This window comes from Penicillium solitum (assembly GCF_028829755.1).
Source record: "Penicillium solitum strain IBT 25940 chromosome Unknown utg000002l_segment0_segment0, whole genome shotgun sequence".
Lineage (NCBI taxonomy): Eukaryota > Fungi > Ascomycota > Eurotiomycetes > Eurotiales > Aspergillaceae > Penicillium > Penicillium solitum.
The window spans coordinates 511,540-525,741 of record NW_027072122.1 but is presented as its reverse complement, the minus strand read 5'-3'; the positions used below and the strand labels follow the sequence as shown (position 1 = coordinate 525,741).

Sequence of the window (14,202 nt, the reverse complement as noted above, 5' to 3'; positions counted from 1 at the left end):
CATCAAAACAGTACCATAACTAAGATGTTGTAAAACATTCCCCGCGTGGACGCGTATATCATTTTCAAGAGAAAAGCCTTCATCGGGATTTGGTTCCTGGGATCTTTTGCTTCTCAATTCCGTGCAGGCATTTAGCAGCATCCTAGCACCTTCGCTGGGGTTTTCCGATGGTACCCATTCCCAGACTGACAGAGATTCAATTCTCAAAAAGAGTATTGTTTTCAAAGCAACTTCTGCAGGCTCATACAGAAGTTGTAAGGGAATCGGGGCAGGCTCCTAAAGTTAGCATCTTATCGTCATGAGCGAGAGGCGCGGTTACTCACCATGGCTAAATCTTTTGTTCAATAATAAGGTGCGATAAATAGTGCCTTGGAGAGTAGAAATAGGGACCTTAATAACCTGCTAGACTTGAACCAAGAAACACAGCTGATATTTGAAGCCTTCCATTTCTATTGATGTTTTTACAACATATTATTCTACACTATTCGAAGCTGACTGTCCAACTGGCCTTATGCACTGCCTTTCTTCTGCATCGCTCTGGTCTCTTCTTCCGAAATGGATACAATCCCTCCGGATATCAGAACGAGAGCAAAGTGGGGAACGCCTAGAGCAAACTGTCCCCAATACTTTCAGCCCATATACAGAAACTGAACCAGCGATATATGAGCCCCAAAATACCGAAGTTGCATTTAACGTCATAAAACCTCTACCGGTTTGCATTTCAAATCAATCAGAGAGAGCCACGCGGACACGCACTAATCCACTGAAAAATTATATTTGTGAGTTTTTCTGCAAACTGCAAGCCTTTTCTATTAGCTTCTCACACTTCAATTGCTAGCAACCCGACCCCAAGCCATCTCCACGAAATTTGACGACAACACAGATTGTGAGACTATTGTGCTTCCTGACATCCCTCCAGGCCTTAAATGTGTCAAAGGCAGGATTACTTGCATGGGAGAGGAACACCCATCACCTAAATGGTCAACTATGTGTTTGAAAAACAACAAACTGACTGTGATCATGTTGTCAAACATTAGTCAAGGATGGAGTCTTCAGTAAGTACTCTTCTTCATTCTCAGGCTTGTCGAAGTAATCTAATTTTCGATAGCCGGGCCTCTAGCGACCGATCGGCCAGTGTGGAAATATTTCCGGCACTTTCGCGGTATAATCACAGGTTATATGGCTAACGTTTGTGGCCAAATCCATAAGTCCTGATACAAGTTTCATAAATGGAAATATCATGATATTCTACTGATTACCCGTTGAATTGGATGCCTATTGTTCGAGTTTGGATGTGAGGGGGATGGGAACCTGTGGCCTTATTACTGGCGTTTCAGCAAATTCTCCTTCCCCAACATAATGAAATATTACTTGGCAGATCAATGACCCTTTGCAGTCCCTGATCCCTTTCCAACAACAGTAGTTACTGCTATTCCAAAGTGGAGAAAGGAGTAGCAACTGGCCAATGACATAAGGGCCCAGTATAGGAATATAATTGGGTCAATGTTACTCTTTAGCCTAAAGCTACAAAGCCCTTAGTTACTAGCTCAACACTACATCTCACCCTATTCCTAGCCCCTACGAAATAAGCCATTTCGCGGGGGCTTTTGAGCTTTACGCAGTATCTTAGGAAGTCACATACATCAGCTTGTGGAATAAACAATTTTTGTAACAGCTCGTCAAGGCCATTATGGAATGTCAAACATTTCTGGGATGTGAAAAGGGTAAGTACCTATTCCAAGTATATAAAGACGAAAACCCCTCCCAGCAATGTCCTAAAGAAAAGCAAGCGTCAGATCAAGAAAAATGGAACTTACATTCACTCGTGGTACGCTCTTCAAATCACCATAATACCATCATAAAGCTAACCTAAGGACCCCCAGATCCTGATATATTCTTACGAGAATTTAGACAGATAAAGCCGCACATCTATGACGTTCCAGATGGTCAGAAAGAGTGTACATGCTAGGCGAGGCTATATTAGCTAATAACTTACAGACTTTGTCATAAGACTCGATGGAACTTTGTATGAGCCTATCGACGACAATTTATGGATTCTGTGCGCCGGAAGAGGCAGCACTACTACGCATTTTACACTTGCTCAGATATACGAAGTCCTTCTAAAACCCGAGAGCTGCAACCATATTTGGGATCTGTTCAAACAGTCCATTTTTTCAATTTCCCGGGAGTCGAAGATAGAAGAAATATGCTCGAGGAAGCCAGGTCTCTATCTAGCCCCTGAAGGTAAGAAGCGTGTTATGACTTTGTTATTAAAGCTAGAGGCTAACATATGATAGACTTGATAATAATGCGCACAAACAGACAGGTCTCTATAGGAGGTTATTCTTACAAACTTATTTCGAAGGAATTACAAGGCGAGTGTTATCGCCTCTATGCGCTTGGTCGAGACGGACAACAACTTAGGTTCGCTGAAATATACGCGTGTCTATCGACTCGTGGTGAAACCCCGAAGTCTTTACTCCTAGGAATGTCTTTCACTATGAGGCGCTGGCTTGAAAATCAAGAGTTTTCCATTACCGAGGAGGGCTTGTTAACTAGGCTTGCCTTACAACTAGGGCAGCGTGTTAAGACCCAGGGCATTGCTAATCTTGTGAAAGGGCCGGTTCTCTTAGGCAAATATCGTATGACTAGCCTTTCGCAATATGGAGGAGACAAGTGGTATGCCAAGTGCGAAATACTGTATTCTCCATATTGGCAGCAACCAATGGGAACCCTACAGGAACTCGTTGATGCTTTATGTTGAAGGGCGCCCTTTTGTCGCCCATCCATTTTCTTTTGATACTTCACGTTATTTTATTGATGTTTTGAGGTTAACTTAGAATTGTCAGTGCTACTTATGTTTACTTACATGTTTCCAATGTTTGTTGTGTTTTTTTTATCTTAGTCAAAACCCAATACAAATTGCCAGAAATCAGGGTATAGAAATAAAAGCCTGTTGTTGCTTGCTGATTGGGCATACGAAATTCTAAAGTTAGAACCAAAAACGGACTAGTCACTCGCGACGTGGCGCATTTAGAGCTTATTAAGTAATCCTTAATTGCCATTAGTTATTGTAAACCTCTTGCCCTACGATATCAACAAGGTGAAGATACATTTTTCTACAACGCTTTTGAGTCTCGTAGAACAACTCCGGTCGTGGAAATCCAAGCATACATATCATAGGAGGCTAGGCAACATAGTTGTGATCTCATATAATAGATCAAATTGTGGGCTGGAAGAGAGCTAGGTGGCAATATATAAGTGTCATGGCATGACTTCCTTCCAAGGTCCAAATTCCTTTCTCCATACTCAAGCAGCTTTCCACTTTCTGCCCGTTATTTGGCTGCGCATGATCAGAGAACTGTTCACCTTATTCTATGAGCCACTTGGGGTTGACAAGGACGAAATTGTAGGATTGGCAGGCAGGTTCGCGAGTGAGGTCCCAAGCGAGATCTTCACTGCGGCTGCAATCCAAAAATTTTTGCTGAAGCATAAAGATGCCCCAGAGATAGCTGTTTCTAGTGCAGCCGATTGGGTGAGGAAGTCGAGGGATGGTTTTCTCGCTCCTGTTAGTATACTCGAAGGGATAGAATCCTAGCTTTGTCAAAGAGCCGTTTCCAGAACGTCTGTCGCACTGTACGGCTTGGTATATCGCTTTCCCCCATGTTAAGAAAATAGAAGAGACATGGAAGAGAGATCACTGGTCACGTGAACATCTTCTACTGGCAATTTTATGTGAAAGATGTATTTTCCGGCCCTTTAGCAAAGATTCAAAGCTAGGAGAAGATCTATACTCGCACATCGACTTTAGATTTTTACAGATAAGTTCGACAATAACAGTCTCTAAGTATGATGCGGGGCTTAAGGATGTCACGTAGCTAATGAGAGCTGTTCCGTCCAATTGGCGATCTACCAATCGGATTACAGATTTTTCGCCAGAAGTGGGTATTCTAGCTGGGATCTTTGTTTGCTATGAATGATTCCTACCTAGCAATCAAGAGAACTACAAGGATGTGAAAGGAAAACAAATATACCCGGCTGGTTATGATGAGCCCCTGAATCTTTGGGGTTCTCCTAGGTTTCTCATTCTTAAAGCTCACTTTTAGACGCAAACCAACCTCTCCCACCGCAAAGCGCCTGCCACTCATCTAATCCCGCAATGTCGAATAAAAATCTTTTGCCTCAGCTCCTACCCAAGGAAAATGGATCGAGCATACCATGTTTTAAAACGAAAAGAAACTACCGGCGAGTTTCTCAGGCCTGTACCGAGTGTCAAAAAAGAAGGTCCAAGGTGAGAAAGACTATTCCTCCATTCGAGGATAGACCTAACCTACTATAGTGCTCCGGTACGAACCCATGCACGAAATGTACGGCCGAATGTAGCCCGTGCTTCTATAAGCCAGGCACTGATCGGAGACGCAATACCGCCGAGTTATTAAATTTCCGCGCCGCCTTACACCGAATGGTTGCAAAGCTGCGCTCTGAAACACCGGGGGAGATATCACAGTTGATCCGGGGGATTCAAAATCTGCCAACAGATCAAGATGCAGTCAATTATCTTCTCGCAGATCAAGCCATGTCCAATATCGAGGGAAAGGAACTGTCAATGAATTATAATTCATAAGCCCTAATGCAATATCTATCAATAAGACACCAAGTTATTCTATCTATTGCTCTTTGGATTAGATGCTTATTCTTCAAGTTTAAGTGGACCGAGGGGAATTATACAGGAATAGATGTAAAACGCGAGGCCATTATTTCCCGGATGACCTCACTCCACCGATCGCCTACCGGCATAAAGAATGACTAGTCTATCCCATCGTTGCAATCCCCTCACCTTACGGCATCAACGAGGTACATTTCTGCATAATAAGCTTTCAGGCTTTGTACTAGAACAATCCCGATCACCGAAATCGAAGCATCGCTGGTCAGTCCTTTCAGTCTCATTCATCTTTAGACTGGTTTGATTAATCTCATAGCGAGGACCCTAGGATATAAATATGGCATCGTCCACTCTTTGCAATACGCTAACTCGATAATCTTTTTCATCCTCTTCGGCCGTTTGATTCCCATTGCTTGATATGGATCAAAACAAGAATAAAGAACACCCCAGAAGCGGCCCTCCTGCCACTTCTCAGCACCGTACGGAGGATATGGCCCTGTCTTTGGAAGACAAGGTGAGTTGTGATCAAGAAAATACCATGTTCTAGCTAACCACTGGGCTGGTTACAGAAACAATCCTCAAATCTCGTTCCTCTAGGCGAGGAGGAAAGAAGTCGACGAGGTATTGCGATATTGTCTCACTCCTTGCTACCCTCACTTGAAAAATCTAATATCATTTCCCTCGCCCATAGATGCTTCTTCTAGGCGGTCCGCACATAGCTTCTTTGGGATGGAAATAGATGAAGGATCAGTTGTATTCAACGGTGACGCCAGAGGCAAGCATTCCGATGGAACCCAGGTCCACATGATCAGTGGTGGGTCTGTGAAGAATAAGAGCACCCTGTTTAATTGCGATTTGGACCCGGAAAGTTTTAAGAAGATTTTTGGCGAAGAGCGCTAGGATGACCGAGTCTCTAGCAGGTTGTCTGAGATTTGCAGGGTCTAATCAATTGCCTAAGGATCCTAAACGTACATGAAGTGGTCTCTGCAAATAAAGCCCAGTTACCTTTAGAATGCCAACCACCATGCACATGAGGCACATAACGTACAAAGTTGTAGTGTCCGTCTCATCATTGGTTCCAGTGTGGTCGCTTCTTCCTCCATATTCAATTTATGAGCGTGGAGTTTCCGCAAAGCGTTTCTTCGTTTCATACCAGTCGTTTCCTATATCTTGCATGCTCTCACATCTCATCGACTAGCGGTTACTCCAAGGGAAAGGGTCTACACGGTTGGTGACAGTTGTAACTTATCGTGCCTATTGAGCCAAAAAGAAGCAGGTTATCTCATCCATCGCATAGACTTTCTATATTTGTGTCATGTGAGATTACAAGAATCTTGAATTATTTTGCCTAACCTACCAACGACGATATACTTCCAGCAATCAGTTAAAATCACAAGCCTAATCGACCAAAAATGGGTATTTACAGTACGTAATAAAATGAATCTTCACTTCTACCCTTAAGATTCCTCCGGTCACGGAAAAGGTTCTCGTTCACGACTCGTCCCCTCACCCTACGATTTCGACAAAGTAAAGATCTGCTGATAAGCTCTTTAGTCTCATACTAGAACAATTGCGGTTACCGAAACCGTAGCATGGGTATTCTCGTTGGTGGGAGTCTAGGCAACATGGTTGTAAATTTTTGTAATCTCACATAATATCAAGAGTTGCATTATATAAGTGCCATGACCCCCTTCCAAAGTCCAAAATTTTTTCCCCCATAATCAGCTATGTCGACTGTGATAAGCAACGTCGATCCCCTTTCGGAGTACCGCTCCGTTCCCGAGCGGATCGATGCGGTCACTGTCAATATTCCTCTCGACCGTCTGAAGGAACTGTATCCCGACGTTCAACGCTTCACAGCTATGGCTGTCAAATTTTCCTACCACCCCGATAGCCCATCCAAGCCAAGAGCTTTATTGATCAAGCGAAACGGCATAGATAGCTCATGGGGTGATACCTGGGAGCCAGGAGGAGGAGGTCCAAACAAGGAGGACCCGACTATCGGCTATTCTGCCGCCCGAGAAAGCGAGGAGGAGACGGCAATCTGGCCTGATGGATTTTCTAAAGATGCTATCACGTGTTCTTTCTATCACGAAGATAGAAAGGCCGGCAAGAGAGTCATTATGCGCACGTTCGGATTCATTATAAACGACAACGAAGAGGCGATGGCGCAACGAGTCTGGTCTGGCGAGATACAAAAGCCAGTTGGTCAATGCTCTGTCAAGATCAGTGAAGAGCATCTCGATCATTGCTGGTTCACTGAGGAAGAAGTTCGCAGCGCTGCTCTATACGTTAAAGGCACTCCACCGGGTCCATTCGATATGCTTCGGGCTAAAAAGGACATGGTTTTACTTGCCTTTGAGTTGTTCGGACAATCCCAAGGCCAGAATGTGCCACCTTCAATTGATATTAGGATGTGGCGACAACACAAGGAGAACTTGGCAGAATGAATGAGTCTCTTAGGAGCCCTCAAATAATGGCCACACGGAGAACGCTTGGCAACTTATTTTCGGATTTTGATCTATGTCAGAGCATTAGAGCGGTAACTTACTGTAGCAATTGACTAATTGCTTAAAGAGGGGCGGCAATGGTAAAGATTGCTGAGGACACGCGATTGCTAAGCTAAAACGGGGGTGGCAAATACGAAGTATCATTGGCTAGCTAGATGTTCCGTTCCTAGTGGATAGATGTAATTAACAATGATTTATTGATAATTAAATAACAATGCCCCAGTTTGGAACTTCAATGCTTCCTTTCCCTCGATGTTAGACGTGGCTTGATCTATACCACTGCATATTTTAACGAATTCCCAGATTTCCACACAATGAGGCTCCGTCAACAAGATAATTGACTGCATCTTGATCTGTTGGCAGGTTTTGGATCCCCCAAATCAACCGTGATATCTCCTCCGGAGTCCCAGAGCGCAGCTTTGCAGCCATTCGGTAAAGGGTGACACGGAATTTTAACAACTCGGCGGTATAAGCCTTACTTCTCCGATCACCGGCTGGATTATAGAAGCACTGGCGAGCTTCGGTCGTACATTGCGTGCATGGGGTCGTACCAGAGCACTACACTAGGTTAGGTCTATCCTCGGATAGAGGAACGATCTTTCTAACCTTGGACTTTCTTTTCTGACACTCAATGCAGGCCAGAGAAACTCGCCGGTGTTTTTTTGTCGACGAGTCTGTTTCCAGATACCGTATACCCGATCCCTTTTCCCTAGGGAAGAGCTCGGGCAGAGTATTATTCTTCGGCATTACGGGATTGGATAAGTAGCAGGCGCTTTCCGGGTAGAGGCTTGGATCTAAGAGAAGGCACTGGAAATAAGAGATTTAGGAAAATTAGTGAGTCCTAGGGTTCAGGGGAATTATTTAGCTTATATTTGTTCTCCTGTCACATCCTTACTCGCAGTAGATATAATCATCCATAACAAAGAACCCAGTCTTGGAGACCCACCTCCTGAGCACACTCCGCAATCCGATTGGCAGATCAACCCATCAGACGGAAGCATCGCCTCTCATTTGCTGCATTATGACAACGAACATATACTGAAGCGTTCGCTTAAGCAGTTGGAAATGAGACGTTTTCTCTCATAGTGTCTGGGATTTATTGTAATAGAAACCACCGAAGATAATAGACTCTTGGGGAAAAATACATCAGCTTCAAATGAGGAGAAAATCAATTTTCCCAGAGCCCATTGACTGAAAGCAGTCTGGATTAAAATAGCTGATAAGTGCTCTGCATGTCAAACTGCATTGAAGCCGCTAATCTCAATTCCGTAGGAGTTGAGATTCTTGGCATAGATTCAATCCAGGCTTTGCTGAGACCATCATGGTTGGCCCTTACTTCCGATCTCCACTTCTAAGTCTATGCCTGGAGCATGGGTCACGTGATGCCGATCCACCGTAATGTAGAGTAGTTTTTGGTCCGGCAGAATAATGTCAGGAAATAGCGGTGACTGGGTGGGAAACACACACTGTGCCTGTTTTGGTCTAGTGGCACTCTCAGCAAGTGTAAGAGATACGCTAACCACATTTTGACTTCCCAGTTCCTCAGCTCATACTATGTCTGCGTGGTTCTTTACTAGGATCGGATTTCACAAATTCTTCAACTGGTATGAAGCTGGAGGTTGCATTCATCTATCAAACCAAGTTTTATGACATTCCTTGGACCTATCTGCACAGTAGGAAAAATATTGAGGGAAGCAAGCAGACATTCACGTTGATAATGCGTTCGTTGTTCACAGTACTAGTGAATCACAGGAGGTTAGTAAGTTCCAAGTTCTCCAGTCTCGCTCAAGGGCTCGCAATGGAGCGGAGGTGGTTCCTACAACCAGGCTGAACTAATTTCGGGCCAGAGACCTTGGGGGTGCGAGAGTATAATGCAGGTTCGGTCGACTCCCAAATAATTGTTGTATCTTATCGTTTATCAACATGATGCCTCACTCTAAAAAGGATTTACACCAGCTTTTTGCCCAGTTAATATGCATCAACCCTTCTTTCTGTTGCCCACGCTTGTCTACATTTCAATTTGTGTTATTAAAATGATTGACGAGGCTATCTCCCAGGACTAGTCGATCGGGTTTTAGTCTCTCGATCGCCGGGCATGCATTTTATTGCCTCTCTCCAGTCTCTTGACACCATGGTTCTGCCCAGTTATGAGTACACACACACACACACAATTCATTAACGCCCGGCGGCTGAGCCGAAAGGGCAACTATCGCTAAACTACTATACATATCACATTATATACAATTCTGTGACTCATTGGAGCCCATACACAAGATCTTGGCGCATTTGTCATTCTCAGCATGCAGTGTCGCAGCGGATGCTCGTGGGTTAGTAATGCGGTTAGTAGACTGGCTTGAAGGCGCTTCTCCAAGTGTTCAACATCCTATCTTCGGCAGTTGAAGCGCGTCCACCACGGGTAGCACGAGGTGGTTGGTGGGTGAGGCTAGAGTGAGAGGAGAGTGAAAGGGGTGATTTATGCTCGTCGGCATGGTTAGGTGGCCTCGAGTCGGCCTGTCGCGATGGCGAATCGTATTGTGGCCCGTACTGCCTCTAAGTTTGGCGTCCACTTTTGATCCTCGGAAGGGGACTTCCCTCCCAGGTAAAAGGACAGATTTCCTCGGTGAGTGTCGGTACATTGTAGCATCTCCGTCCGGTGTGCGGTCCACTTCCGACATCGAAAGAGGAAGTGCTCCACAGTTTCCTTGGCTTGTCCGCACGCACACTGGTCCGTGTCGGCCGCGTTGATTCGAAAGAGGTATCCATTCAGTCTCGCCATGCCAGTCCGAAGTTGGGCTAGCACAGTCGCTTCTTTCCACGATAAGCGGTCATACAGCAGTCGCGTGTGTTTACCTGGAAGTGCGGCATCTACTCGTTTGGCATGCTTTCCGACGTCCGCCGGTAAGGTAGGGACTGCTTGAGACCGTGCGAGATGGAGTGTGGTCGATTTCATTCTCGGGGCGTGTTCTTGTAGGAAGGCATCTTCTTGTGTCGAGGTTCTTGCCTGTACTCTAGCCAAACCTAGCAGCTTGTTGTCTTCACTGGCAGGAACCCAGCGCAATTGAACATGGTTTCCGTTTCTCTGCAGCCTTTTAATCAACATGTATATCCGACACACGAACCCCTGGCCAGATTGTTGTCGGGGGTTCCTGAGTGTGAGAACCGCCGCTTTGTTGCTTGTGAGCAGCGTGATCCTGTAGTCTTTCAGTCCTGTCGCCGTGTTCAACACATGTGCCATGGCTGCCAGTTCCGCAGAGAATGGATTCTGCTCTGCTCTTGCAGCCAAGGTGATGGATAGCGCTTTGTGTTTGAGCTTTCGATTTCGAGGTGGTCGTTTCTCGATGGCCACTCCAAACCCCACCAGCTCGTTCCGTGCCGAGCTGCTGACCGCGACCTGCATGCACCCGCCCGCTTCGGCCGGGGATCCATGCTGCCCATCAATAGTTATGAGTACAGTGACATTCGAAATCAGTTTTAACTCCACTCTCACGCTCTTTATCTCCCTTGGACCCACCCAGTTACACTAGTCTACAATAAGAAATCATGCCGCTGACCTTCTATTTGTTGATGTGTCTTCGATGAGGCAATAATATAGATTATGGTGATCTCATATCTTGATCTGTCTAAGCATCTTTCATTTGATTTGAGTTTATATCATGCTCTTGCCTATACTTTTCTGCTATAATATAACACTGTACTATATGCTGATTCATCAACAAATAGAAGGTCAGCGGCATGATTTCTTATTGTAGACTAGTGTAACTGGGTGGGTCCAAGGGAGATAAAGAGCGTGAGAGTGGAGTTAAAACTGATTTCGAATGTCACTGTACCAGGACCCTTAAGCATTCACGTAGGTAACGCTACGCCAAAATGACTCAGCAGAAGAGGGAACCACAGGGTTCGCGAATGGGTTAGAAAGTTAGCATGCGATTTGCAGGGTTGGCCTTCCATTCGTTTAGGTTCGCGAGAGCCTCCTCAGTGACCGCTTCAGTACTAAAAGGTCGCCACGCCTTAAGCGCAATAGATTCTGTGGCGGGGGATTCCCCCCACTTTTGGACGTCTTGTAGTGAGAACTTCTCGGAAAACTTGCCTGTGATCAGCAAATGAACCACGGCCTCATCAAGGGCGGGGTAAGGCTTTGCGGCAGGAGGGTTCCCATGCAGGGCGTATGCAATCATAGCATCCAGCGGGAAGCGGGAATTGTTTCTACATACCTGTCAGTTGAGGGGGGATGATACTGTACTGAAAGAATTCTCACATTTTTTTGCCTGCTTCTTTGCTGCACCGAATAAGAAAGCTGGGGCCAAAGTAGTACACACACCACCACCAATACTCACCGATTTTCTTTTCATTGTGGAAAGATTTGTGAAGTTTTCTTTTCTCGACTGGTGTCAGGCCTCTCGAGTTGCAAAGCGTGCTGACGACATTTCTTTTAAGAGCAGTCTCTGCTGTGCCCCGTTGACGTTCACACTCGATTTCTCTGACAAAAAATAGAAACAGAGAACATCGAGCAACACGTAGCTTTACATCATGCATGTCATTCTCATTTTGCAGGCGCATTAAATAGGTCATAAGATTGGCACGATTGGGCTTTTGAGGGGCATTCGAGGAGCTTGAGTCATTCCAGGAAGGGCCGCTCCAGAAACCAGAGACCTTCCAGGTACAGGAGTACTGTTCTAAAAAGGCAGCGAAGTTGTGTGAATGAAGGCGTTCGCCGGTGCGCTGGACTTCCGTCAGCTGTTGCAAAGTCAGTCGGGAATATACCGATTCCAGAATATCAGGTTCATTCGGTTCACAATCTTCAACTGCTACACTTGGTTGCTCAGGCTCCTCTGGTTGCTCAGGCTCCTCTGGTTGCTCAGGCTCCTCTGATTGCTCGAGGGCAAGGCGGGGCCTGAGGTTCCTGGAGGCTTGGTCTGATTGAGATTCAACAGCAAGGGAAAGCTTCCGCTTGGAGCTTGCCTGAAAACCCCCAATTGACAAGGGCAAGTGAGACGCATCTGAAAGCTTCTTAGGCAGCGCAGACAGGCCATTATTATTAAGCGGAGAGATAGATGTGGAAATGCGACCTAGGGGATTCGAGGTAAAGTCGACCGGATTCTCGACTTCACTTAAAAACCTCATAGAATCACCAATGGCCAAGTTAATATCCGATTCCCCAAAGCTTTCATTCGAAATTGAACAATCATCAAGGTCACTACCACTTGCATTGCTAGGAGCATAGTCGGCTCGTTGCTGTGGTTCCAATGAGTATCGTTCACTCGAGGTGATGTCGTCAGAGCCAATTGGATTGATAGCAGCAATTTCGTCCTCATCGGGAGCATCTTCAACTGTCGGCTGGGGTCTCGACAAGGATTGTCGGAAGCGTTCGGGTGTTGCGCCTCTCGATTCAATTTCCTCTGGTGTCACTTTTGTTGACCTCTCCAGTCGCCCAATCGTTGGACTCGTTAGGCTGACCGAACGAGTATGCGTCTCGTTCTTCGTATATTGGGTACCTAAGGTTTTTGAAGATCCAGGCCGCGTCGAGGTATATTGGTAGTCATCGTCTAAATCGATGGCGGAGTCGTGAGAAGTTACATCCGAGTTGTTTGGTGAGTTTATGTTTGGGCCGTCCGGGAGATACTGGTCGAAATCGTTAGGAAAAGATTGATTACGGGTATCGACGGATACATCTAGAAAACAAAGGTAAATTAAGTCAAATCCTCGAGACGTTGTGTTTCTGGGCTTCTTTACCGGACGAGTTTTGGTCGTTCGGTGGAACCACCGAGTCTGACGATAATGCAAGATGGCCTTGATTTGGGCTACCATCGATGGCCGATGAAGAAAATTGTCCAGAGCTGTTGTGCTTCACCTCATAATCGATTAAACAGTCTGCATCAGCTTGAATCTGCTTGTAAATACTTATGACCGTTTCGATGGGCAACATCGATTGAAGTTTACAAGAGATGCGGACTGCGTCTAGAATCTATGACAGTGTTAATAAGCGTCAGGTCCTAAGTAGAGTCAGGCCTACCTCTTTCTCTGAATTTTCTCCAGGTAAGAAGTCGAAGCTCCTTTGTTCTCCATAGTGATTGACCTAAAGGAAGAGTCAGATGGTGCGAGTTCCGATTGGGTGGCTAGCTCACATTGAGAGAAAACTTGATCTGAAGCATTTCAAGGGTAAAAGCTTCTGAAGAGGACCAAGGAATTTGATGGCAAGTGATAAACGGATATCGAGAGCACTTAGAAATCGCTGATGCACTTTGGGGGAGGAGGGGAGCAACGCCAACTGCGAGGACAAAGTGGGTGCCACTCTTTCTCGGCTCACCCTCCGCTCACCCTCTGCTCACCTCCTCTGATCGTGGGATTCATTGTGTTCGTAAAGTCGAAACACATGGGATAGAAGGATTTGCACAACATTTTGCAAGTGGCTGAGGGCATGAAAGGAACTTCACGATGATTTGACGAATTCAACCTCCATAGTTGAAGTGAATGACCATATTCTTTGGTCTTGTTGTGAGTTGTTAAGGAAAGGAAAAACGATCTTTGTGAATTAATCACACGGGATTAGTCAAAGCTGTTATCATGTGACTAGTATTATGGACCAATGATAAATGTTAATTTATAGCATAATTGCGGGGCGCTCAGAGCGCTCAGTGAGCGCTCAGTGAGCAAGGCAGAAATTATTCCTCCCGGCAGAAAATGCAAACACACCCTGGGACCTGGTTGTTGGGCCTGGTATGAGTCACACAGTGCTGTTTGGCAGGCTTGGCGGGTCTTATCACGTCATTTCCCAATATGGTCACGTGTGTTGATAAATGCACCATTGAGGCTTACCTAATACGTCATGATTCAGGACCGCTTAATAAGCGACCTTCAGCTGCCATCACAACCAGAACCACCAGGTTTCTGCTCCCTACTCGTCATATGCAGGCAACTGTCGAGCGAGACAAGAACTTTTGCTTGCTTTCCCCGCGCCACCTCTCGTCATAGTAGAGTAAGGAAACGGATGCCCTTCAAGAAATGTTTGTGGAAATCGGATGGATTGGTTGA

General features: G+C 45.6%; 6 protein-coding genes across 6 annotated transcripts; 5 read left to right on the top strand and 1 right to left on the bottom strand.

Annotated features, from left to right (window-relative positions):
* Nucleotides 1-511: 511 nt before the first annotated feature.
* Nucleotides 512-1,059, top strand: N7455_003829 (uncharacterized protein; the record flags this gene model as incomplete). Its single annotated transcript, XM_065604595.1, has 2 exons — nucleotides 512-779; nucleotides 839-1,059. 2 exons carry the CDS (start codon nucleotides 512-514, stop codon nucleotides 1,057-1,059), a joined length of 489 nt encoding a protein of 162 aa, XP_065462146.1.
* Nucleotides 1,060-1,806: 747 nt separating this feature from the next.
* N7455_003828 (uncharacterized protein) lies at nucleotides 1,807-2,764 on the top strand (the record flags this gene model as incomplete). The annotated part of the gene is made up of 4 exons (XM_065604594.1): nucleotides 1,807-1,828; nucleotides 1,875-1,946; nucleotides 1,999-2,244; nucleotides 2,298-2,764. 4 exons carry the CDS (start codon nucleotides 1,807-1,809, stop codon nucleotides 2,762-2,764), a joined length of 807 nt encoding a protein of 268 aa, XP_065462145.1.
* Nucleotides 2,765-4,073: 1,309 nt separating this feature from the next.
* On the top strand, nucleotides 4,074-4,670 carry N7455_003827 (Zn(II)2Cys6 transcription factor domain-containing protein). Its single transcript, XM_065604593.1, has 2 exons — nucleotides 4,074-4,291; nucleotides 4,340-4,670. Exons 1-2 carry the CDS (start codon nucleotides 4,160-4,162, stop codon nucleotides 4,622-4,624), a joined length of 417 nt encoding a protein of 138 aa, XP_065462144.1. The 5' UTR covers nucleotides 4,074-4,159; the 3' UTR covers nucleotides 4,625-4,670.
* A 411-nt stretch (nucleotides 4,671-5,081) lies between these two features.
* Nucleotides 5,082-5,563, top strand: N7455_003826 (uncharacterized protein; the record flags this gene model as incomplete). Its single annotated transcript, XM_065604592.1, has 3 exons — nucleotides 5,082-5,177; nucleotides 5,211-5,284; nucleotides 5,368-5,563. 3 exons carry the CDS (start codon nucleotides 5,082-5,084, stop codon nucleotides 5,561-5,563), a joined length of 366 nt encoding a protein of 121 aa, XP_065462143.1.
* An 827-nt stretch (nucleotides 5,564-6,390) lies between these two features.
* Nucleotides 6,391-7,113, top strand: N7455_003825 (uncharacterized protein; the record flags this gene model as incomplete). The annotated part of the gene is made up of 1 exon (XM_065604591.1): nucleotides 6,391-7,113. One exon carries the CDS (start codon nucleotides 6,391-6,393, stop codon nucleotides 7,111-7,113), a length of 723 nt encoding a protein of 240 aa, XP_065462142.1.
* Nucleotides 7,114-11,081: 3,968 nt separating this feature from the next.
* N7455_003824 (uncharacterized protein) lies at nucleotides 11,082-13,322 on the bottom strand (the record flags this gene model as incomplete). The annotated part of the gene is made up of 5 exons (XM_065604590.1): nucleotides 11,082-11,376; nucleotides 11,429-12,842; nucleotides 12,904-13,135; nucleotides 13,184-13,246; nucleotides 13,296-13,322. 5 exons carry the CDS (start codon nucleotides 13,320-13,322, stop codon nucleotides 11,082-11,084), a joined length of 2,031 nt encoding a protein of 676 aa, XP_065462141.1.
* Nucleotides 13,323-14,202: the final 880 nt, after the last annotated feature.

Bases quoted from the DNA above. Each gene is read 5' to 3' on its own strand.
- N7455_003827 (XM_065604593.1), top strand. From the start codon at position 4,160: ATGTCGAATAAAAATCTTTTGCCTCAGCTCCTACCCAAGGAAAATGGA. The intron at 4,292-4,339 runs GTGAGAAAGACT...AACCTACTATAG, and splicing joins GTCAAAAAAGAAGGTCCAAG to TGCTCCGGTACGAACCCATG.